Source organism: Octopus sinensis, linkage group LG13, assembly GCF_006345805.1.
Source record: "Octopus sinensis linkage group LG13, ASM634580v1, whole genome shotgun sequence".
NCBI lineage: Eukaryota > Metazoa > Mollusca > Cephalopoda > Octopoda > Octopodidae > Octopus > Octopus sinensis.
This window is the reverse complement of record NC_043009.1, coordinates 61681306-61707727: the sequence shown is the minus strand read 5'-3', so window position 1 is coordinate 61707727 and position 26422 is coordinate 61681306. Positions and strand designations below refer to the sequence as shown.

Sequence of the window (26422 nt, the reverse complement as noted above, 5' to 3'; positions counted from 1 at the left end):
CAGGGGAATTGAAACCATTACTGTTGTGGAAGTGGTAAATATGTACTCTGTAAACACAGTGTCTTTATTTCTATTGTATATATAGATATATATATATATTCAGATAACATTTATGTTGTATGGTTGTGTTGTCTACATGTTTATTGTATATACATAGTGTGTAGATGTCTGAAAAGAATAAAATATGGTGACTGCTATAACCAGAGGTAGTAAAATTTACAAGCAGGTGTAACTATTTCAACTAGAGGTAAGGACATTTATATCCCCAAAAAGTGACTGCTTATAGCTAGTGCAGACTTGTTATACCCTCTGCTGACTGTTATGACCCTCAGAAATATTCCAACTGCTGAATAAAGCTATATGTCTGCGAAAACCCTGAGAACGAGCCCTTAGTTCTGTTTCCGTGGCATTGAGCAGATGTAGTGTTTTCTTCCCTGCAGTATGGAGCTGAAACATGGACAATCTATAATGCTCAAATTATATGCACATGTAATAAGAGAGCTGTGACAAGATCAGGAAGGAAGAGGTTGTATGGTGTACTGGTATTCCTCCTGTGATGGAAATCTTCACTGATAGAAATTTATGCTGGTTGGGACACTTACAGAGGATGGACAACAGACTCCCCAGACAACTCCTTTACTCACAATTATACAAGGGGAAAGAAATCATGGAAAACCTAGACTGAGATTCAAAGATTCTGCAAAAAAAGAATATGAAGTGGAAAGAAATTGATCATGATAAATGGCCAACTCAAGTGAAAACCCGGTCATTGTGGAGAAAGCTTATCAAGTCATGGCAAAGCCATGGACAGGATGCCAGTCTATTACTGTTAACATTGACATAATATCAGGTGTTTAATCCTGATATTTTGATGAACAGAGATAAGATAAATTATGCTGTTCTGTTCATAAACAACAAAATGGTTACAACAGATTTGAACTCATTACTCAAGACTGGGTAGACTGGATATATAATACCTTATCCACCCAGCTGCAATTTGAAAAAATTCTAACTTGTTCTGAAAAAGCCCTTATCATTTTTAATGTACTGTCTTATCTATGATGATAAAGTTAATTTATCATACAATTTAGCACAACCACTTGGTCATCGGATGCCTTTCACAGGATCCACTCCATTGCAAACATTCAGACCAGGTGTGTAGTGTTGGTGTAATCCATTAATCATGGTTTTATCCTCCATTTTCCTTTACTAGGGTCCTACAAAAGAAGGTCGTGGGTATTGCTCTTCTTTCTCTGACTAAACCATTGAAAAACAAATACAATTGATTATGTATCTTCAATATGGCATTACAATTAGTAATATCTCTTCAATATTTCAGTAGAGCTAAGTATTATCTCTGCAATATAACTGTATGGTTGGTGAGTAATAGCTCTACAATATGGCACTGCATCCAGTGATATCTCTACAGCATACCAGTGAGATCTCATCAAGATGGTGAAATATTTCTGCAATATAGCAGTGCAGCTAGTGATAGTTATAAATGTGACCACACATCCAGTACACTTAGTAAATCTAGTGATATCTTTCCAATATGATAGTACATCTACTGATATCTCTACAGCATGGCTGCGTGGTAAGAAGCTTGCTTCCCAACCATATGGTTCCAGGTTCAGTCCCACTGCATGCCACCTTGGGCAAGTGTCTTTTACCATAGACTCAGCATTGTGAGTGGATTTGGTAGGCAGAAACTGAAAGAAGCCCATCGTGTGTGTGCGTGTGTGTGTCTGTGTTAGTACCCCCACCATCACTTGACAACCAATGTTATGTTTACATCCCTGTAACTTGGCATTTCGGCAAAAGAGACTGATAGAATAAGTACTAGGCTTACAAAGAATAAGTCCTTGGGTTGATTTGTTCAACTAAGGGCAGTGTTCCAGCATGGCTGCAGTCAAATGGCTGAAACAAGTAAAAGAATATGACAATAGAAATAGTGCAGCTAGTAATATATTTATATGATTGTACACTTAGTAATAACTCTATAGTATGGTACTACAGCTAATGTCATCTCTGCATTATAGCCATACATACAGTAATATCCACTACAATACTACAGAACAGAAAGTGATATTTCTACAATTCTATGATTACAGCAAAACAGTAATTTTCTGTTTTAGATCTTAAAAAAAAAGATTAACCCTTTTGTTACCAACCCGGCTGAAACCGGCTCTGGCTCTGAGTTCAAATGTCTTGTTTTCATAAGTTTTGAATTAAAATCTTCCACCAAACCTTAGTCACAATTTATGTTCCTAACACTAGCTTAATGATAACAAAGTTATTTTACTAAATTCTTTGTTATATTCAAAATAATTGAAAGAAACTCAGAGCATCTCAAAATATATACAGTAACAAAAGGGTTAAAAAGTGAATAATATACAAACATTATTTCTTATATTTTGGTAGATTCTTAGATCTTCACTAATTAGTCAAACTATTAAACTCATCTCTAAACTATGAAGTGTGAATAGTTATTAATTACAACTGTTGCAGAACATACCTACAGCTTTATGATTTGGGAGGCAGCTACACAGAAGCTCTTCTTCCAACTGATGTCCACTTTTTGAAACAGCTCATCAAATATATGTTTTTCTGGTTTAGTAGCTATGCATTCCTCTAACTCAACATTTCCATTTCTTATAGATAGATACTTTTACTTGCTGAGCATTGCTGATAAATTTGCTATTTCTGTAAAGAAAAAGAAAAGGAAATTTTACATGAGCTCACTCAGTTTTCTAATGCCATCACTCAGAGAGGTTTATACAAACAACTCTCTCTAGTGGTATGAAGCCAGTTGGACCCAACTAGCTGCAACTGTCTCAGTTTGCATTATGAGGGAATACTGAAAAGTTCCTGGCTTTAAGGGTCTCGCAAAAAGCCTGGTTGGAGGCCCGACCTTCCGAGTTTTTTTGCAGGACTTTGAAAAAAACCTGAAGGACCGCTGCAATAAGTGTGTGAATCTGAGAAGGGAATATGTTGAATAAAATCACAATTAACTGATCCTCCTGTATTTTCTTTTACCCAAAGCCAGGAAGTTTTCAGCACCCCCCTCATATAACACCCCCATCACACAACTCTCTCTACCTGTCTTGCTACACTCCAAACAAACTTGCTGTGTTGACATACATCACCCAACATGTCCTCACTACTATACTACAAACAACACAACATCCACACATTCATCCTGCTCTCTCTGCATATCTCACAACATATTCAAATTACCTCACAACACAAAATTATTCGGCTACCACACTACACATCACACAGTTCTCGGCGCCAAACTACACCACACGATATGACCTCACAACTATACTAGACCCCACACAACAACGTTACCTTACTACCATGCCATACCACATCCAACACGTGTCCTCACTACCAAACTGTGCCACCAGGGTTGTCTTAACACTATTATAGGCCCCCTGGGAAAATCAATGCACCAGGCACTATAGTATATATTGATTGACAGCAAGTCACAGCATACATAGATCAGAGCTGGGCCCCTGGACTCTTGAAGCTTCGGAGCAACTGCCAGTGTGTGCATGCCTTAAGATGGCACTGTGCGCCACTCAGTATCTTCACAACACTACACCACCATACCACACAACATGACCTCACTATCACACAATATGTCTTCAATACTGTACTACTCCTCACATGTCTACGCCACCACACGATCTTACAACACTCTGTGTCCCCCCATCATACTACACCACTTTGTTTCCCACAACATAATATCACTCAGTCTACTTTATCAAATCATACTATACCAGACATTGTCATCACTACCACATTATATCATACATATCTATGCTACACCACATACTATCATACTACACCAGACGCTGCCTTCACTGACAAACTATATTTGTACATGTTTACTCTCTCACACTATTGCAATTACACTATATCGCATACATGTCTACACCATCCCACTACAGTCACACTACTGTTAAGTGACAGTGTAGTGTAGGAGGTGTTCATTTACAAAACCCAAAACCTGACATATCTTTGGATCTCACTCAAGCATTCAACCAACTACATCCAAGCAATGGATCTTCTGGACCCTCTGGAGCAGAGTTGACTGAACTGCAGCATCAACAACAAAGAAAAGAGGAAAACAAAAAAAAAAAAGGGATTGCAAAAAAAAAAAAAAGAGGGAAACGGTGCATGATTACTATGACCCGTATTTTTTCTCGATCTTTCTCTTTCTTTCTACCATGTGTTTTTCTAACCCATTTAGGTCGCGAGATATTGCGTAGTATTTCCCATGATTCCCAAAGAGTCAGCTGTGCACCGTTGTCTTTAGACACAGGTAAGATGTGATTGCTCCCCGGCAGATCACAATCTTCCTCTCACCCAAACATCTTGCAATCAGGTGGTCGCTATTCATTGCCTTGCCATACTGTTGCTGTACAGTCGTAGTTATTGTGCAGCAAGGGCTGTTGTTATACAGTTGCAGCAACTGCTGTACAGTAAGAACTGCAGCTGTACAGTTGCATGTGTTGTCATACAGCAGCAGTTGTTGCTCCACAGCTGCTGCTGTTGCCTGCTTTTCTTTCTGGTGGCGGTGGCGGTGGTGATAGAGTTTCCATGCACTATTTTTTTTTTTTTTTACTTACTAATGCATCTAATTTCACTATTTCTTGCATCCTTACCATTTTAATAATCCTTAATATTGTTGTTGTTATCGTTGTTGTTGTTGTTATTATCTAAGCATGATGCAGTGGAAGAATCGGAAGAGTAAAAGACAAGTTGGATTCACTTAGTTTGAAGACAATAGTACTCTGATGGATAAGTGTTAATTATACCTGTTTAATTAATCACGAGTTAATATATGAATAAAAAGAGAATTTTTTTTTTATTTCTCTTTCAAATAATGTTAAGTTTACATGTGAGAAATTTAAATTTATCATTATGAAATTGTTGATGGTATTAAAGAAGTCACAAAAACGAATGTCACATAATTTAAGAACACTTTAAAAAAAGAATTTAAATTTTAATATTTAATAAACATAAGGCAGTGAGCTGGCAGAACCGTTAGCACGCCAGGCAAAACACATTGTGGCTTTTCATCCGTCTTTATGTTCCAAGTTCAAATTCCACTGAGGTCAACTTCACTTTCCATCCTTTTGGGCACCTAGCTGTAAAGACCTTGCCAAAACTGATCTCACCTGTGCTTGTGCCACGTAAAAAAAAGCACTAGGTCCACTCTGCAGAGTGGTTGGTGTTCAAAAGGTCATCCAGCTGTAAAAACCTTGCGAAAACTAACCTCACCTTTGCTTGTGCCATGTAAAAAAGCACTAAGTCCTCTCTGCTAAGTGGTTGGTGTTAGGAAGGGCATCCAGCTGTGAAAAACCTGCCAAAACAGTTGCAGAAGTCTGGTGCAGGCTTTGGCCTGGCCGGCTCTTGTGAAACCGTCCCACCCATGGAAAACAGACGTTAAATGATTATGATGATGATGATGATGATCAGTGGGGTTGATGTAATTGACTTACTCCCTCCCCAAAATTGCTGGCCTTGTGCCAAAATTTGCAATTAATATTTTATAAACATTGATATTACTATTTAATCTACTATAAATAATTATTTGATTATAGAATCTTGAGATTTGTTGTGAGGGGTTAAAAACAAACAAAACGCCTCATTAAAGAGGCAGTTGAGAACTATGGAACTGGGATGGGCTTTTAAAGCCATAACTTCCGAAGTTGGACACACAGTAACTTCAGCTGCTATGGCTATTGTAACCATCTTCAATTAAAGCATGTGAAAAACAAATACTAAGAGGATGGACTGATAAAATTGCTGTTTGTCAATGAAGAACAGGAAAATGAAAGCCATTGATATTTTGTGTAACTTTCAACGGAAATACCGCTTGTCACATTCCTATCACTACCATAAAAATTTGCTAAAATCGCTTGGACTTAAAGGATGTTATCATCATCATCATCATCATCATCATCATCATCATTATTATCTGTTGTCCATGCTAGCATGAGTTGAACAGTTTGACCAGGCCTGGCAAGCTGGAAGGCTACACCAGACTCTAGCCTGATGTGGCATGGTTTTTATGGCTGGGTGCCCTTCCTTACACCAACCATTCTGAGAGTGTAATGGGTACTTTTATGTGCCACCAGCACAGGTGCCATTTGCATGAGATCAGTATCTTCCACGATGTGTTGTAGAAAAATGAAAATTTGTACATTCCTCTGAAAAATCATCATACCTGTACTTAGTTTGCTCAGCAATGTAAAAACTGGACACCATCGGACTTGTAATAAATTTTGTGGTTGGATGCACCAAAATTTCATTTGTTCCGCTCTGATGGCCAAGTATATGTCCGATGTCATACAGCCGAATGTCATCTGGAGTGCATGAGGCTGCTGACAGTTAAGACTAGTGATGACAATGTCATGATTTAGAGCTGCATCTCTAGAAAAAGGGCTGGTCCCAAACATCATCAACAGTTCTGCCTATCTAGAAATCTTGGAAATGATTATACTCCCATAAGTTCCATACGCCAAGAGTCATTTGAGCTGGTTGTGGATTTTTCAGCATGACTATAACCCAGTGAGCTAATAAAAAAACTAGAAAATCTGGATGCTGCAGTGGCCAGCACAGTCTTCAAAGGGATCAACATGAGTATTGAACCGAGGAAATCCAAGAAATGCAATGAACCGTATGATTATCATCATCATCATCATCATCGTTTAACGTCCGTTTTCCGTGCTAGCATGGGTTGGACGGTTCGACTGGGGTCTGGGAAGCCAGGGGCTGCACCAGGCTCCAGTCTGATCTGGCAGTGTTTCTACAGCTGGATGCCCTTCCTAACGCCAACCACTCCGCGAGTGTAGTGGGTGCTTTTTATACAATCTAAAATATGAAAAAATTCCAGATAATGTAATCAACAAATTGATTAATTCGTTACCTCATGGCTGTGATCCTGTTTTCCTAAATTTCAGGAATCCAACCAATTATCCGTGTCTTATGGTTTCATTCTTCTGAATCATTAATACACACATTTCTGTTTTGTTGGAAAAAAAACTTGCATACTTATACAATTCTATTAAATTGTCTTCAAAAACGGTTAAAGATATAGAATAAGCCAATCCTGAAAGTAATATACTTGAAAAGAAGACAGGATAGTCATGGCTAGATTGATAGAAGAACAATAATTTTGCAACACAGAGCATACATGTTTGCAAACTGACATTTTTGTGACCTTGTTGATACTGTCAGTAATTACATTAAGTTAAATTAAAATTATAGATGTTTAAACCGTTATCATTTTTGAAGAATAAAAAGTCATCCTTCTGCTCGTATATATACAGTTGAGATCTTAAGAGGTTAAATAAATGGAAATAATTATCATGTAATCAACTTATACTGCTCTTGCCTTTAAATTAAGTGACACCACTCTATGTATCTTTATGTACTGAGGTTGACTATGTGTTTTGTCCTTCCAGGGTTGGTAAAACAACTACCAGTCATGTACTGTCATTGATATAATTCATTCAGTCCTTGTCTTTCCAAACTTGTTAGAAATTAGTATTATTATTATTGTTATTATTATTATTATTATTATTATTATTATGGCAAGCTGACAGAGTCATTAGCACATCAGACAAAATGCTTAGCAGTATTTTATCGATCCTTATGATCTCTGTCAACTTTACCTTTCATCCTTTTAGAGTCAATGAAATTAGTACCATTTGAGCACTGGGGTTGGATATAAGTGGCTAGCCCCCTTCCCTCGACTTTGAGGCCTTGTGCCTTTAGTGTAAAGGAAAAGCTGGTGAGCTGGCAGAATCATTAGCATGTCAGGTAAAATGCTTAGTGGTATTTCATCCATCTTGATTGAACTTAGTTCAAATTCTGCCAAGGTCGGCTTTGTCATTCGTCTTTCCAAGATTGATAAAATAAGTACCAGTTGAAGACTGGGGTCAATATAATCAACTATTCCTTTTCCCCTGAAATTGCTGGCCTTCTGCCAAAATTTGAAATCATTATTATTACTGAGGCAGTGAACCAGTACGGTGTTAGAGCATCAGCGAAAATGCCTAGTGGTATTTATTTCTTCTAACTCATTACACTCTGAGTTCAAATCCTGCCATGGTCAACTTTGCCTTTCATCCCTCTGGGGTTGATGATATAATGTACCAATTAAGTGCTGGGATCAATGTAACTGACTAATACTGTCTCTCCCTAACAAAAAAAGAAAAATGCCAACCTTGTCCCCTAAATCAGAAGCCTCTACTTAAAAAGGTGGCAGCACTGGGAGAAAATTTTTTTGGGTTCTTCACATTTTGGGGTTCAAATCCCACTGAACTCAACTTTTCCTTGCATCCTTTCAGGGTCAATAAAGTACCAACCAAGTACTGCAGTCAATGTAATCAACTTCCCTCAAGATTACTGGCCTTGTGACAAAATTGCAAAGAATTACTATTATTATTTATAATTATTGATTTGACTCAGGTTTGGCCTTATCCCTGGTAGGATTTACATGGGTAGCCGGTTACTACCTGTAACATTAGGTATCCACTAGCTTTCAATTGTATTCTAAGTGCTTAGTACCCTCCTGATAATCTTTCCTGTCCCTACGAGTATCGGGAGGTTTTCTAAGCACTTAAAAGACTTTTGAAAGCTAGTGGATACCTATTATTATTATTATAATTATTATTATTATTATTATTATTATTATTGAAGGTGGTTGTGAGCTGACAGAATTGTTAGCATGCTGGGTGAAATGCTTACTGGTATTTCATCCTGTCTTCATGTTCTGAGTTTAGATTCCATCAAGGTCGACTTTGCCTTTCATCCTTTCAGGGCTGATAAATTAAGTACCAGTGAAACACTGAGGTTGATCTAGTTGACTAGTCCCTTTTCCCAAAATTTCAGGCCTTGTGGCTTTAGTAGAAAAGATTATCATTATTATTATTATTATTATTATTATTATTATTATTATTATTAGGATTGTAGATTGTCTTGTGGTATTTGTGATGGTAGTAGATGGTTGTTAGTGTAGTAATAGATGATGGCAATATGGCCATTTGATGGTAATGAATGGTAGCTACAGGAGAGGTAGATTGTGACAGTGATGCATGATGACTACAACGGAGGTAAGTCATGATGGCAGATGCTTGCTGTGTAGAGGTTGTTTAACCTTAGGTCATGCCTGAGTGAGTAAACCTATGATGAAAGACATGACAGTCATGACCATCCCATCTTATTTTCAGATATCTAAGATTGCATTATTCAATGTCTCTTTTTTTGTCTCTTAACCTTTAGCACACTTAGGCACATCATGTCCCTGTACAAGTTTTCTTCCCTTTGGCTGTAGATGCATTGTGTTGCATTGAGAGGGGAGAAAACTCATACAGTAATATGATGCATTTATAGCATGCTAAAGGTTGATATCGTGGAGTATAATTTAGGAGAGATTGGGTTGCAGTCTCAAGCAGCTTGAATGGCCATGTAGAGGGCCCCCTTCAAAGACTCATAATAAAGATAGACGAAATAGTGTAGAAGTAGGTGGTTGTAGTGGATGATATAGACATGTGATGGTTGTGAATAATAGTGGATGGTGGCTACAGTTTTTTCCGATCATTGTGGTAGGGAATGGCAGCTAAAGAGAAATGGTGGTATGGAAATGTGATAGTGGGAGATGTAGCTATCATAAAGGGAAGTAGGAGATGCGAAAGCTAATATGTGTGATAAAATGATAAATAAATTGAACCACCTGGAATTCTTGAGTAAGGAGTGCATATTTCTTGAGATGTCACTCTGAAATATTCAGCTGTACATGGGGGTATATAGCATGTATTATTTCACAGTATTAACCCTTTTGTTGCCAACCCAGCTGAAACCGGCTCTGGCTCTGAGTACAAATGTCTTGTTTCCATAAGTTTTGAATTAAAATCTTCCACCAAACCTTAGTCACAATTTATGTTCCTAACACTAGCTTAATGGTAACTAAGTTATTTTACTAAATTCTTTGTTATATTTAAAGTAATTGAAAGAAACACAGAACACCTCAGAATAAATACGGTAATGAAAGGGTTAAATGTGAAGTAAAAAATTAATTATAATGAACTTACTGTATACAATGCTCAGGTGCACTAAAACTCATAAGAAAAAGTAGCAAAAAGCACATGAACAGTATATAGAATAATGCACAGAAAGTGAACAATGAATGAGTCGTTTAAAAAAAGCGAGTGGGGGTACATAAGGTGTACCGCTGGTGAATTACAAGAAACATGGAAGTTTTGAGGGGCGCAGTGTCCTGATAGCTAACAACTTATGTGAGTTGCTTATTCCATGCTTCAGCAATTTTGAGCATGAAAAAACGTTTCCGAAAGTCATGGGTGTTGTATTTGTAAGCATGTCCGTGAGGGTTTGACATGAAATTCAGAAAGTTGCCCATGGGTGTTGTTGGAAAGATGATGGATAATCTCGTGGGTGCCAGACATCAGAGCTTTGACGTGTCCATGCCCAGGGAAGAGCATAAACCAAATGGAAGGTTTTAATAATGTAAACGAGTCTAGCTATAATAAAGAGAGGGAAATGGGACAAATTATACATCTTCACATCTTGTCTGTAGCATTTTGAGTATTTTATAGATATTCCGTCAACTTCTCATAAATACTCCTTTCCTATGGGAACCATTCTCCTTCTATCAATAACGTAGTATACTCAGCTATAGTTGTACACTGTAAAGAGAGAGAAAAACCATCACATCTTAGTCCAAGCTATACCCATTATTGCTGTTGTCCCTTCTAGTCCTACCAGACTATAGTTCATTCTACACCCATTGTATTATTATTTATTCTATACTCATTCTGCTATAATCCTTTGTATATTCACTGTTCTTTAATCCATTCTATATCCACCATACTTTATCTGCTGTATTATAATCCATGCTGTACCTGCCATACTATAATTATTTCTATACCTAATATGCTATAATCCCTTCTATACCTGGCATGCTGTAATCCATTCTAAGCCTGCCATACTGTACTCCATTTAATTTCACCATACTATAATCCAGTCTATATTGACCGTACTATGGATTGTTCTATACTCATCATAGTCCATTCTATATCTAACATAATTTTCTGTGGTAAAATAAGAATTTTTGTTCTCTTGTAGGTAACAGACTACAATGAAAGAGCCATGTTTTTTCCATGATTAATATCACTACTATAGTATAATCACGTGACCACGTGACCGACCAGACCATCAGATGTTGCTACACATCGCTGGTCACAATGCGTTCGCATTGTTTTAGCCTTCGAATGACGCCACCCCGCTGGCCAACAGAAGAGTGAGAGAAAGAGTGGTGAAAGAGTACAGCAGGGATCACCACCCCCTGCTGGAGCCTCGTGGAGCTTTTAGGTGTTTTTGCTCAATAAACACACACAACGCCCGGTCTGGGAATCGAAACCGCAATCCTACGACCGCGAGTCCGCTGCCCTAACCACTGGGCCATTGCACCTCCACCTATAGTATAATATGTAACATAATGTGTGACAATAGTGTTATAATGCAGTGTGGAGCCACTGGTGTAACATGTGACACAGATGGCTTGATGTGGTAACACTATTTGTAAAACTGAGTTCGGTACAACTAATGTTACTAACTTCATGTAACAAAAACTAATGTGGCACACTAATGTGATAACACTAATATCAATGATATATGTATAAAGAGAGAGAGAGACAGAGAGTGTGTGAGTGAGCGACAGAGAGAGAGATTGATAGTCTTGTAATAGCATTTGCTGGTTTATCAATGCTGATGTGATCTAACTGTTATAACACAAATGCCATCTCACCATGCTGTAATATTAGTGAGTGTATGTCAGTACAAATGTAATGTGGTGTGTGTGTGTATGTGTGATATGTCGATGTGATACGTGTGATGTGTAATTAAACTGACTGTTTTGTTTAATATCTTCATCAGTTGTGGAGGAAGATGAACTGAAATACGAACCATACCTTTTAGATGACCCTGAACTCCAGGCTGGCAGTTATCGCACTCTACTGACTTTCCCATCATACAGAGTAAGTATTTCTTCAGGCTGGGACACATTTTTTTTTTCTGTCATATGACTTGCTACAGCATAGAAGTGACACTGCACGACTAACATGTCACATTGTCACTATGGAACAATCAATAAACAACACACCATCACACAGCATGCATCGCAGTCACACTGTATAGCAACACAACACAATTCAGCAAATATCACAGCAGCACACCATTTCAGAATTACAACATAACAATAACAGGGATTGTCACATCAAACTTCACACTACAACACCATATCATGTGGTACCACAATATCACAATGCAGAGTACATCATCACTACACAAAACTACCCTTGTCTTAGTGTAAAAACATTCCACCATATCATAACACAAGCCATATTGCAACACAATATCCCCACTTCACAACACAACAATCCAACTTCACAACATAAAAACACCATATAACAATGCAGTCACCATATCACAACATAACAGCATTTAGCAATATTACTCAACACATCACAACATGAACTGATAAGGGAGACTTCACATCATTGCTTTATCTGCCAAATATTCTTCCTCAAATTCTATTCAGTTATCTTTTAAAAATAGTTTATAGATATTGAATAAACAAATCCTGAAAGTAATATACAAGAAAAGAAGGTAGGATTGTCATGGCTGGATTAATGAAGGAACAATAATTTTGCAACACAGAAATATTTCATTTAGCACATACTTTAAGAATAATCATTTCATACACAGAAATAAACTTTGTAAGCATAAAATGAAAAAAAAGGAATCTAAAAAATTTTACCAAACAACAGTAACGGCATTAAAAACACCTTTATGGAAGTAAAAAAAAAAGCCCATTATTACACACAACATCCATCTCTAACAATAACTCAGGTGACATTCTTACTACATGTCAAGGAGGGAACAATACTACACTTACAATGATATATCACATTAATACAGGGTGTTCAAAAAGTCTTTCTGCAGTCAGTATTTTATTGCAAAATAAATATTCATAAGATGGTATAAAACTACAAAAGAATATATTAGACTTTACAAGACTTTAAAAAACTTTATAAGAGGTGTTGAAAGTGTTGTCCTTCATTTTCAATACATAAGTTGACTCTACTACACATCATCATCATTTAACGTCCGCTTTCCATGCTAGCATGGGTTGGATGATTTGACTGAGGACTGGCAAACCAGATGGCTGCACTAGGCTCCATCTGATCTGGCAGAGTTTCTACAGCTGGATGCCCTTCCTAACGCCAACCACTCCAAGAGTGTAGTGGGTGCTTTTACATGCCACCGGCACGAGGGCCAGTCAGGCGGTACTGGCAATGGCCATGCTCAAATGGTGTTTTTTACGTGCCACCTGCACAGGAGCCAGTTCAGTGGCACTGGCAACGACCTCGCTTGAATGTTTTTTCACATGCCACCGGCACATTTTGAAATATATCTTGGAGAGTCAGGATGAAAAAAATTGACTGTGGAGAGACTTTTTGAACACCCTTTATAATAAACATACACATTCAGCGGTGGTGCCCCAGCATGGCCGCAGCCTTCAGGCTAAAACATTTTAAAGGATTTTAAGGATTTATACTACTACCAGCCTCACCAGCCATCTCATCAGGTTAAATCTCTCTCCAGTTGCTGCACTTTAACATTCTGACGTGTTCTTGAACAGCAAGAAACTTTATTTGGGCCCCACTAGTATATTAACTATCTTTGCCCCATAGGATTACTCAATCAGGACTGAGCTGGGACTACAAATAAGAACTTGACACATCACAATACAGAATGCAGTAGTTTTTTTTTAATTTCATGTGGTTTTTAAGTTTAATGTTTGTTTTGTTTTGGTATGTAATGATCATTGAAAGTTTATGACTGGTGACTGATGATTGGAGATTGTTGGTTGGCGACGGATAGTTGAATGTTAATGGTTGATGACTGATGATTGAGAGTTAATGGTTGGTAAGTGTTGGTTGAATGTTTAGTGGTTGGTGACTGATGATTGGTTGGTTGCTTGCTTGGTTGATGGTTGATTGGTGATTAGTTAGCTGGGGTTGGTGACTGATTGGTAGATGGATGATTTGGGTTGACTGGTAATAGTGGATTTTAAAAACGACTGACGACTGATGATGGCTATTCAGTGGTTGATAGTGATTGGTTGGTGGAGATTGTTGTTGGTTAGTGGTCAACAGTGACTGGTTAATGGCTGGCTAGTGATTATTGTGATTGAGAGCTGGTTGATGGGGATTGATTGATTGATTGATTGACTATAATGGTTGATAGCAACATCATTATAATGATTGTTAAGGGTAATAATGATGATATCCTAACATCAAATGTATCACCAATGCCATCATCATCATCATCATCATGTCTGTCATCCACTAAGCCATCATCATCATCATCAGTGTTCTATATTCGCCTCCCCCTTGTCCTTTTGCACAGACCTCAATCATTGATTATGTGAAGCCATCAAGCTTGAAGAAAGAACTAAATGAGAAGTTCCGCAATCGTTTTCCTTTAATTCAGTTGACCCTCAGCAAGCTACGAAGGTGAGATGATGTTTCGTGTCTTTTATCTCTATTTCACTTCACTCTCTTTGTGTCCACAGCCCTGTCTCTCTCTCTCTCTCTCATCAATCCCTGCCCCTGTCGTATTTCCTGTCTCTTTCGTTATTCCATCCCCCACCACCACTGGCTCTATTTCACTTTTTCATCCCCTCTCACTATCTCTCTCACCTTTACCTTAACCCTTATCTCCTTTATCATCTGTCTGTGTGTCATGTCCTATTATGTAAAGTTCACTCTTTTTGTCTCCCCCTTCCTTTAATGATTTCTTTTAATTTATTATTATTATTATTATATTATTATTATTATTATTTGGTGGCAAGCTGGTAGAATTGTTAGCATGCTGAGCGAAATGCTAAGTGGTATTTCATCTATTTCCACATTCTGAGTTCAAATGCCACTGGGGTCAACTTTGCCTTTCATCCTTTCGGGGTCAATAAATTAAGTACCAGTTATGCACTGGGGTCAATGTAATCAACTAGTCCCCTCCCCCCAAAATTCTGGCCTTGTGCCTACAGTAAAAAAGGGCCATTCACTCTAACCATTTTTGCCAGTCACACATCTTTTGACAAAGTCGCTGGGAGGAAGCACTTCCCTCTCCACTCTCACTTTGCTTTCCAAGTGGAACTTATAAAAGTCAATGAGAGCTTGACCAAAAAGAAAGGTGTCACCTTAATTCTTCATTGACCAGATTCAAGTGGTTAGGATGGTGGCTTGGAAGAATCAGTGGAGCATGGAACAAAATGCTTTTCAGTATTTCTTCCTGCTTTTTACCTTCTGAAATCAAATCTCACCAAGGTCGAACTTTGCCTTTCATTCCTCCAGGGTCGATAAGATAAAGTTAAGTATACATTCAACTGATGTCTCTGATTGAAATGGATACGGTACCTAGGGTACCTTAGCCACCCAGGAGGTTTGCAATGCAGACAGCAGCACAGAATGTGACAGTAGAGAGGTATCCGGGAGCAGTAGCATAGCTAGTAGGGGCAAGTCGATGTCTGCTGTATAAGCTTGTATAGGTTTGTAAGCCCACAGGCAGGTGTCACTTGGGGAAACTCAAGAGCTCCCCTGGCAGCACACACTCTATAGCTACACCACTGGCTAGGCCCCCTTAAACTGTAAGAAGTTAAGGACCAAAACACTTGCATGGAGGCAGGGGACTTCTTTGATAACTTTCTGTCGTTCACCACTCCACAGATTTTCTTACTATTGTTGAATTTGTTTATTTTACAGTTTGAAGAAACAGATGAAAATAATAGCACACACCAAAGTAAGTAATATTTTAATAGTAATAATAATAATAATGAAATTATTGTATACAGTGCTCAGGTGCACCACAACTTGTCAAAAGTGCGTATAAAGCATATGCAGTAATGTACAAATGTCTGGAAAGTGAACAGTGTATGAGTCAGATACATGCTTGCGTGTGTATGGAGGGGAGAAAATCAGGTGTAGCATTGGCGAATCTCAGGAAGCATGGAAGTTTTGAAAGATGCAGTGCTCTGACTACTAACAACTGATGCTGGCAGTTTGTTCCATACTTCAGCAACTCTTAGCATGAAAAAATGTTTCCGAAAGTCATGGGAGCTGTGCTGTTTTCTGACTTTGTAAACATGTCCATGGGTGTTAGACAGGTGGAGTTTGAAAAGGTGCTCAGAGTTATTGTTTGTAAGATGGTTCACTGAATGCATCAACAAATCATCACTGTTTTAACTGAACGTTTGGACATAATACCACAATTTAAGCTTCAGATTTTGACAAGTTTCCCATTTTAACAGAAAATGTAAACAATTGCCCTTATTTTAATTGAATGCTTAGATAGATTACTATTATTTTAACTGAAGGTTTTAGTATATTATTTCTGTTCTAGCTGAAGATTTGGACAACATACTAGTTTTAACTAAAGACTTAGTTGAACATTTAGTCAAATTAACATTGAAGATTTAACCAAATTACAACGGTTTTAACTGAGGGTTTAATCCAGTGGTTTTCAACTGGAGTCCATTTGGCCCTTGGAGGTTCATATGGCCCTGGGCAGGGGGAGGTCCACATAAGATTTTGTTGTGAAATAAACTTGTTATACTTCTACAATACACAGAATATCTTAACAATTCTTTATACAGTTCCTAGTAATATTTAATTATAAAAATATGATAGGAGTCTTCAGACATCAAATGGCTCTGAGGGTCATCTGCCCCACTCCCCCAAGTAAAATAGGAATCAAAAATGGTTGAGAACCACTGATTTGACCAAATTACAACTGTTTCTAGTTATATTAATGCAGTTTTAGCTGGAAATGTAGATGATTAGCTGTTTCAGCTGAATATTTAATCTCCTTGCTGCTGTTTTAACTAAAGATTTAGACATTATCCAAGCGCTGCCCGGAGATTTCACTAGATTACCATTATAGTTGTCTTGTCTCCACCAGGTAGAAACATTGAATTGAAAATCTGATAAAACATGTTTATTTCTTCACTGAATTTTTTTTTCCATTTGTTGTTATTCCTTAGTGTAATGCTGACATGTGGATTGTGGCCCAAGCATATGTCTTCTTTGAAAAACTCATTCTAAAAGTAAGTTCAGATTCGTTCTTTCTTTTATTTTAATTTTATGTATGTGTATATATATATATATATATATATATATATAGGGGGAGAATTCACGAAAAAAACAAAAGACGAAGACAAGTGGTGTAGAAAACAAACAGATGTATAATGCTCAGGAATTGAAAAAGTCTTTTACGTTTCGAGCCTATGCTCTTCTACAGAAAGAAACAAGGAGAGAAATAAGGAGAGAAAAAAAAATGTGTGTAGTGGCTACCAATCTCTCTTTCTCTCTCTATATATATATATACTCGCACACACACACATATATATATTTCATTTTTCTGAACATGAGAAGTAGCAACATTTTTAATTTCTGTTGAATTACAATTCAAGCCTCCTCCTCTTCCTTCACATCATCATCATTATACTGAGTCCAAATCTGGTCAAGGCCAACTTTGCTTTCATCCTTTTCCAGGGTTGATAAAATAAAGTATCAGTTTAATATAATGGACTGACTCCCTCTCCCCTCTGAATTGCTGGCCTTGTCCTAAATTCAGAACAATTGTTATTATTATTATCATTATTGTTGTTGTTGTTGTTGGAAAATAACCAGCCTGAACAAATATCTCGAGGCATATTGCCTGATGCTCTGAGTTCAAATATTGCCAAGGCCAGGTTTGATGTAATATGATTCATGTTACTGACCGAATCCCCTCCTCTCAAAACTGATGGCTTTGTACTTAGATTAGAAAAAAAAATTATTGTTGTCATTGTTGAAGCATCAAGCAAAATGCCTTGCAGTATTTCTTCTGGCTTATCATGTTCTGGGTTCAAACCCTGTTGAGGCCAGCCTTGCCCTTCATCCTTCCAGGATTGGTGAAATAAGTAAGTACCAGTCAAGTACTGGGGTTGATTTAATTGACTAATTACCCCTCTTCACCTCCACCAAAATTTCATCTCATCTGCTTTTAAAAGCAGTTATTCAGGGAGCTCGATTAGCAGAATCGGTAGAGCATTGGAAAAAAGCTTTGCAGTATTTTTTCCAGCTCTTTACATTCTGAGTTCAAATCCCATGCGACCAACTTTGTCTTTCATTTCTCCAGAATTAATGAAATGAAACACCAGTCAAATACTATGGGGAGATGGGGGGGGGTCAGTGTAATCAACTAACTCTGCTCCCTCCTCCAATTTTGGCCCTTTGCCTATGTATGAAACAATTATGTAATTAATACAGACGGAGTCATTTGAGCATTGGATAGACTGCTTTGTGGTATTTGTTTCAGTTCTTTGCATTCTGAGTTCAAATCCTATCAAAGTCAGCTTTGCCTATCATCCTTTCAGGATCAATCTACCGTAGTATCAATTACTCTCTCTCCTTTCAAAACTGCTGGCCTTGTGCCTATCTTAGAAGCAGTTATTATTATTATTATTGGTAGAACGCTTAGTGGCATGTCGTCTGTTTTTACATTCTGAATTCAAATTTCACCACACAGGGTCGATAAATTAAGTGCCAGTTAAACACTGGGGTTGATGTAATCGACTAGTCCCCTCTCCCAAAATATCAGGCCTTGTGCCTTTAGTAGAAAGGATTACTATTATTATTAATTAGGTAGCAAGCTGGCAGAGTCATTAGCATGCTGGACGAAATGCTTAGTGGCATTTTGTCTGTCTTCATATTCTGAGTTCAAATTCCACCAAAGTTGACTTTGCTTTTCATCCTTTCAGGGTCAATAAAATAAATGACAGTTGAACTCTGGGGTCAATGTAATCAACTATCCCCCTACCCCCAAATTTTAGGGGTAGGGGGATAGAAATTTTGTGCCTATGATAGAAAGGATTATTATTATTATTATTATGAAGGTGGTAAAATCATTAGGCATTGACCAAAATGCTGAGTGGTATGTTCTGAGTTCAAATTCTACAAAGGTCAACTTTGCCTTTCAGTCTTTCGAGGTTGATGAAATAAGCACCAGTTGAGTACTGAGGTCAATGTAATTGACATACACTTCCCCCTAAAATTGCTGGCCTTGTGCCAATATTTGAAACCATTATTATCTCTGCCTTAGTGAAGGTGGAGGTATTGTTTCAGTTGCGTTTGTTTGTCTGTGGACAAGACATCTCAAGAACCGCTGGATAGATTCAGATGAAACTTTCAGGGATGTTTGGCCTCGTGACTGGCACAAACTGATCAGATTTTGAGATCAATCTGGTACCAGACAAGGATTCTGGATTATTTTTCCCATTTTTACTTAATTTGTGAGAGCAGTCGGGTTCATTTTTAGTATTCTTGTTTGTGAGAGCAGTGAAGTTTATTTCAGATATTCTCATTTTAACCCTTTCGTTACCATATTTATTTTGAGATGTTCTGTGTTTCTTTCAATTATTTTAGATGTAACAAAGAATTTAGTAAAATAACTTCATTATCATTAAGCTAATGTTAGGAACATAAATTGTGACTAAGGTTTGCTGGAAGATTTTAATTCAAAATTTATGAAAATAAGACATTTGTACTACAGAGCCAGAGCCGGTTTCAGCCGGGTTTGGTAACGAAAGGGTTAAAAATCATCTCTGGCTAATCATTGAGAGGACGTTGGTGTTGCCTTGGCAGAGATTTGCTCTGAGTGCTCTTCTTCTTATTATAAGCATCATCATCATTATTATTGTTATTATTATAACAACAACAACTGTATTTTTATCTTCTCCACAGCACTTCATCAACAAACAAAATCGAAAGCTGTGTGCTGGAGTCTGTCTTTTGCTTTCCGCCAAATTAAATGATGTCAAAGGAGCTGATGTGTCAAAGCTGATTCAAGTTAGTCTCAATTTCATAGCTTCTATCATGTATATAGATAATTTACCTTGTCTGATATATATAAATATCATTTTACTATATCTGAGGTTTATAAACACTGTACCATGTTTGATGTATATATAAGTGTGTCTTGTTTGATGTATATATATATATATATATATATAAATTAGAGAAAAAAAATACCTTTTATCAATTCAATAATGAAAAATTACATATTATAGAAAGATAATATATGTAATTTTTCTAAATGGTATAATTTAATTTTTCATTATTGAATTGATAAAAGGTGCTTTTTTTTCCTAATTTATATATATATATTATATTTTGTGAAATTTGATTTAGTATTTCTAAATTGAATTTTTCCCTGTAAGTTTGGAATAATATTCCCTCATATTATTATTATATGTACATATATATACGCACACACATACAACAGTATCTTGTCGTATATATATATATATATATATATATATAGATAGATAGATAGATACATAGACATAGTATTCAAATTCACATACTTTATGTGCTTTACTTGTTTGCCAATAGGCTGTGATTTAGCACAGTGGAAATGGCTCCCTAAAAGTGCTGGGTATTAAAACACCCAAAAGTCATAGATAGGCAAGACAGCTCGCACCAAATCCCATTCAGGAGTGATGGCCATCAATGTTTTGCCATTTTTTGTAGCTTGTCGACATCACGTACCTGAACTGAACTAGATCGCTAGTCCACGACTATCTACAAATAGTGTAAAAACCTTTTGTTGGTATGCTCTGATGATGCATATGCAAGAATAAGTTCAAATATGAATTTGAAGTAGTTCTAGTGCTGTAAACATTATCAAACACACATACTGAATGCAAGTGCTCTGCTTGTTCACTGGTAGGCTGCAGTTTAGTGCAGTGGAGATGACTCGCTCAGAGTGCTGGGTGTTAAAACATCTGAACACCCATATGAGTATGTGTGTTTACTCTTTTACTTGTTTCAGTCATTTGACTGTAGCCATGCTGGAGCACCACCTTTAGTTGAGCAAATCGACCCCCAGGACTTATTCAAGCCTAGTACTTATTCTATTGGTCTCTTTTGCCGAACTGCTAAGTTATGGGGACATAAACACACCAGCATCGGTTGTCAAGCGATGTTGGGGGGGGGGGGAACAAACACAGACACACATACGACGGGCTTCTTTCAGCTTCCGTCTACAGTAGAAGACACTTGCCCAAGGTGCCATGCAGTGGGACTGAACCCAGAACTATGTAGTTCATAACTAAGCTACTTACCACAGCCATTCCTACGTGCTTGATAATGTTCACAATACTAGTGCTGCTTCTAATTCATATTTAAATTAATTCTTATGTATGTATCATACGAGGCATTGAGTTAAGGGAGTGAGGCTGGCTGGAGCATTTGCACGCCAGACAAAATGTTTAGTGGCATTTGATCCATCTATAGATGGATCTTCTGTATTCAAATGTTGCTAAGGTCAGCTTTACTTTTTATTCTTTGGAGGTCAATAAAATAAGTACCAGTGAAACACTGGGGGTCGATGTAATCAACTAGTCCCACCTTTCAAATTTCAGGCCTTTAGTAGAAAGGTTGCGAGCTGGCACAATCCTTAGCGGCATTTCGTCTGTCTTTACGTTCTGAGTTCAAATTCTGCTGAGGTCGACTTTGCCTTTCATCCTTTTGGGGTCAATAAAATAAGTACTGGTTGAACACTGCGGTCAACGTAATGGACTTACCCCATCCACCAAAATTGCTGGCCTTGTGCCAAATTTTGAAACCATTATCATTATTATTATTATAAATATCAAGGTAGTGAGCTCACAGAATCGTTAGTATGTTGAACAATATGCTTAGCGGCATTTTGTCCCATCTTTACGTTGAGTTCAAATTCCAGTGAGGTCAACTTTGCCTTTCATCCTTTCAGGGTCAATTAAATAAGTACCAGTTACGCACTGGGAGGTGGATATAATCGACTTAATCTGTTTGTCTGTCCAATTGAACACTAGGGTTGATGAAATCGTCTAGTCCCTTCCCCAAAATTTCAGGCCTTGTGCCTTTAGTAGAAAGGATTATAATTGTAATTATTAGTTATTAGCAATAATTATTGAATTAATTTGCTTTTTCTCGTTTCAGCAACTGGAAGATGACTTTCGAATACACAGAAAGGAACTGTTAGCATTTGAGTTTGTGTGTTTAGTTATGCTTCAGTTTTCTCTCCATTCTCCAGACATGGAAATCTACCCACACTACCAACGTCTGCTCTATAATTCTTGACCCCGGCTCTCCCCAAGCAAATTCCTACTTTCCAATGTTCCCAACACTGGAATGCCTGCATTTGCTTTGGTACTTCTGTTATTCATTGCTATTATTTATATTCAGAGCATTTGTCTTCCTCAACCTGTGGACCAAATGACTGATGTTTTTTTCCCATTCTTTCTCTTAGCTTTTCCACACCAACATTGCTTTCTTTTACCAAAATACCTCAACTTAGGAATAATTAGTGTTGCTAACAGCTGTTAATTTGGTATTTTTAATTCCCTCAACATCAGTCCATTAACTTTCTCTAAAGTATGTTTTTTCTTGTTTTATTACAATTTGTTTACTTTTTAACAAAAAATTTATTGTTGATTTTTGAGGGATTTTTTTTTGTTTTCTTTTCTTATTTTGTTTTGATTTTTTTCACTTTTCAAAAAAGAATTGGTTGATTCTTAGTTTTGTTTAGGTTCTATAAGATTGCTTTAGATTTTGAGATTCATTTTTTGTAAGTTGAGGAACATATTCCATTGTCAAGTTGTGGAATATCTGCTGGAATTATTTCCCCATTTTAATTAATTAACAGAAAGAAGGAAGTAATGAACAAAAGTAAAAGAGGTGGAAAGAAACAAAAAACATTTTACCAAATACAACATTTCTAGAACTTTCTTACTGATAATTTTTGATTTAGTGACTGTATGTTCTGGAGGAGTGTATGTCCTGGAAGGGTTGTATATCTTGAGGTGTGTAAGCTCGGGAGGTTTATCGCTGGAGGAGTGATTACCTTCGTGGAGGTATGTTTTATGCATGTATATTCTGAAGGTGTATGCATTGGTGGTGTGCATTTTGCAGGTGTATATGTTGGAAGGTGTATGCTTTGGAGAAAAGCTTTGTCTCGTAGATATCGTGTGTATATGTCTATACACACAACAGTGTGTATATATTCAGCAAGTGTGTTTTCCCTTGTTTGTTATATTTTAATCAACACAACAACTAACTATCATTAACAAAACAGTTAATTACTTCAATCATCAATCTATTTATTTATATAGCTCTGTCTCTTCCCTCTACAAACATCCACATTCACTGTAACCCCATGTCTCTGTGTAACAGGTTGGTTTTTCATGTGGCCCACAAACCTTCCTCTCTATGTTGTCATGTGTCTGGGAAGGGTTAAGGGTGGATAATCCAATTTTGAGTCACTCAAATTCATTATGCCTGCTCTCCCTCTATATATATATATATATATATATGCTGTTTTTTTTTGTGTGTGTGTAATTGGAGTGAATCGAGTGAAAGGGTTCAGTTCTCATTCATTGCTTCTGTTTCCATTTGCATGACATCATCTTTAATCTCACAACTAACATGTTCCAAGGGAGAACTCAGCAAAATGGTCAGCGTTGTTTCGTTTTTTTCTGTTTTTTTGTTTGTTTTTGTTTGGTCTCTTTTCTCTGAATAACTCAGTTATTTTGCAAGGAAATAACTGAGTTACTCACAAACTTTCTCCTCCTTATTGAAATTTTATGACTTTAATGACCCAACGAATGAAGCTTCAATAAGGTAGAGGTGAGGGTCGGGTAGGATGTTGAAGTATTTTGGTGAAGGTCCAGACTGTTACTGCTTTTATTATTGCAAATGGTAATGTAAATAATTGTTTTGACAAAAAAAAAACAAAACAACCCTCTGCTTTAATTAATATTGTGATTGCCATTATTGTTTATCTTCAATTAACATTAGAGAAAAATGTTCATTGGGAAAAAAAAAAAAAACAATCCAATATTCAAAACAAGAATATAAGAAAACACAAAAAATGAAATGAGATAGAAATTCAACATGGCTGCTGTTGCTACTTCTCTGAATCTGTCTTGTCAACATGTTTGTGTTGTCAGCTATAACATGTCCACATTATAAAAAGTGTTGTTGTGTTGTTTTTTTAGCCAACTATTTACTGTGATATTTTCTCTCTTCCTCTGTCCAAACTGACTTCCCTTCACGTCTTCACGCGCCACATTTCTTCTGTCCGTCATTTCAATATTGTGTCTCTCGGTAGATTTTAAAATCATTTTGTGAAAGTTTTGTTTATGCTTTTTCTTTTTCTTTTTTTGTCTTTAATTGTGATTCCACATTATTTTCCTATTCTGATATTCAACAGGGAGGAATACAAATTACACTAAACTCCTTTTTTTTTTTAATGATTTTTAAATCCCAGTTTTTCTTTGTAACTTCAGTAGTAAATGAAACATTTCATCTGTTAACATTATATATATATATATATACATATATATATATATGTGTGTGTGTATATATACATGCACTATTTAACCACCCCTATACATATATTTATACAGACTATATTATATTCCCATACACATATACACTAAAGTTTATGTTTACAGCAATTAGGTTTCTCAAGTTGTCGTCCACCTAAGAATAAAAGTATGAACTCATATTGCTCTAACTTTGGTGATCAGATGCAAACTGGTGCTTTCAGTATGATATGATCATTTTTAGTTTTGGGTTTATATGTAAGGGTTCAAAAATTTCTTACCAATCAACCACACAGATGATTTGTTTTTAGTGATCAAATGTTTGTGTAGACATAAGCTCACTCCCTCCATCAGATCAACATTACCTGTACAGGTGCAACGGGTGCCACATGTCAGGTGTCGAAATGATCGCAGAGCAACATGAAATGAAGTGCTTTGCTCAAGAACACAACACAATGCCTGGTCTGGGAATCGAACCCACAATCTTGCAATCCTGAATGCAACACTTTCACCACTAAGCCATGCGCCTTCACATGTGTGCATATATATATATCTCTATCAGATGTCGTTATACATCACTGGTCACAATGCGCTTTGCATTGCTTTTAGCTTTCAAATGATGCCACCCTGCTGGTTAGGCGAGCAGGCCAACATTCTTCCCGATAGGAAAACTGCTCCATTACAGAAGTTGACCAGACTGGACCAATGGAAATGAAGTGTTTTGCTCAAGAACACAATGTGTTGCCCGATCCAGGAATTGAAACCACAATCTAGTAATCATGTGTACAACACCCTAACCACTAGGCCATACACCTTCATATATATATATATATATATACATATATATATATATGTGTGTGTGTATATATACATGCACTATTTAACCACCCCTATACATATATTTATACAGACTATATTATATTCCCATACACATATACACTAAAGTTTATGTTTACAGCAATTAGGTTTCTCAAGTTGTTGTCCACCTAAGAATAAAAGTATGAACTCATATTGCTCTAACTTTGGTGATCAGATGCAAACTGGTGCTTTCAGTATGATATGATCATTTTTAGTTTTGGGTTTATATGTAAGGGTTCAAAAATTTCTTACCAATCAACCACACAGATGATTTGTTTTTAGTGATCAAATGTTTGTGTAGACATAAGCTCACTCCCTCCATCAGATCAACATTACCTGTACAGGTGCAACGGGTGCCACATGTCAGGTGTCGAAATGATCGCAGAGCAACATGAAATGAAGTGCTTTGCTCAAGAACACAACACAATGCCTGGTCTGGGAATCGAACCCACAATCTTGCAATCCTGAATGCAACACTTTCACCACTAAGCCATGCGCCTTCACATGTGTGCATATATATATATCTCTATCAGATGTCGTTATACATCACTGGTCACAATGCGCTTTGCATTGCTTTTAGCTTTCAAATGATGCCACCCTGCTGGTTAGGCGAGCAGGCCAACATTCTTCCCGATAGGAAAACTGCTCCATTACAGAAGTTGACCAGACTGGACCAATGGAAATGAAGTGTTTTGCTCAAGAACACAATGTGTTGCCCGGTCCAGGAATTGAAACCACAATCTAGTAATCATGTGTACAACACCCTAACCACTAGGCCATACACCTTCATATATATATATATATATATGCAGATACAAAAATAAACATACACATATATTTGCATACATACATGTAAGTATACATATGTATGTGTGTCTGCATGCTCACTTATGTGCGAGTGTGCACCCATGTGCATTCACTTGCATTTGTGTGTGTGTGTATGCATGTACACATACTTCATTTTATACATATGTATACTATTCACTCATTTATGAAAACAACACATCTAAACAGCATCCAATCTGAACTGATGTCTAAACAAGACACAAG

General features: G+C 37.0%; 1 protein-coding gene across 8 annotated transcripts in view; it reads left to right on the top strand.

Moving 5' to 3' along the window:
* LOC115218474 (CDK5 and ABL1 enzyme substrate 1-like) overlaps positions 1-24070 on the top strand; it is a 98613-nt gene extending 74543 nt beyond the window's left edge. For 7 of the 8 annotated variants that reach the window (XM_036508434.1, XM_036508438.1, XM_036508436.1 and 4 more), the window contains 7 exons: positions 4259-4330; positions 11974-12074; positions 14512-14618; positions 15867-15903; positions 17144-17206; positions 19887-19991; positions 22128-24070. In XM_036508434.1, the coding sequence (XP_036364327.1) occupies positions 4259-4330; positions 11974-12074; positions 14512-14618; positions 15867-15903; positions 17144-17206; positions 19887-19991; positions 22128-22268 (626 nt within the window). In that variant the 3' untranslated portion in view covers positions 22269-24070. The remainder of the gene's footprint in view (positions 1-4258; positions 4331-11973; positions 12075-14511; positions 14619-15866; positions 15904-17143; positions 17207-19886; positions 19992-22127) is intronic. The other variant, XM_036508437.1, reaches the window with a different exon arrangement.
* Positions 24071-26422: the final 2352 nt, after the last annotated feature.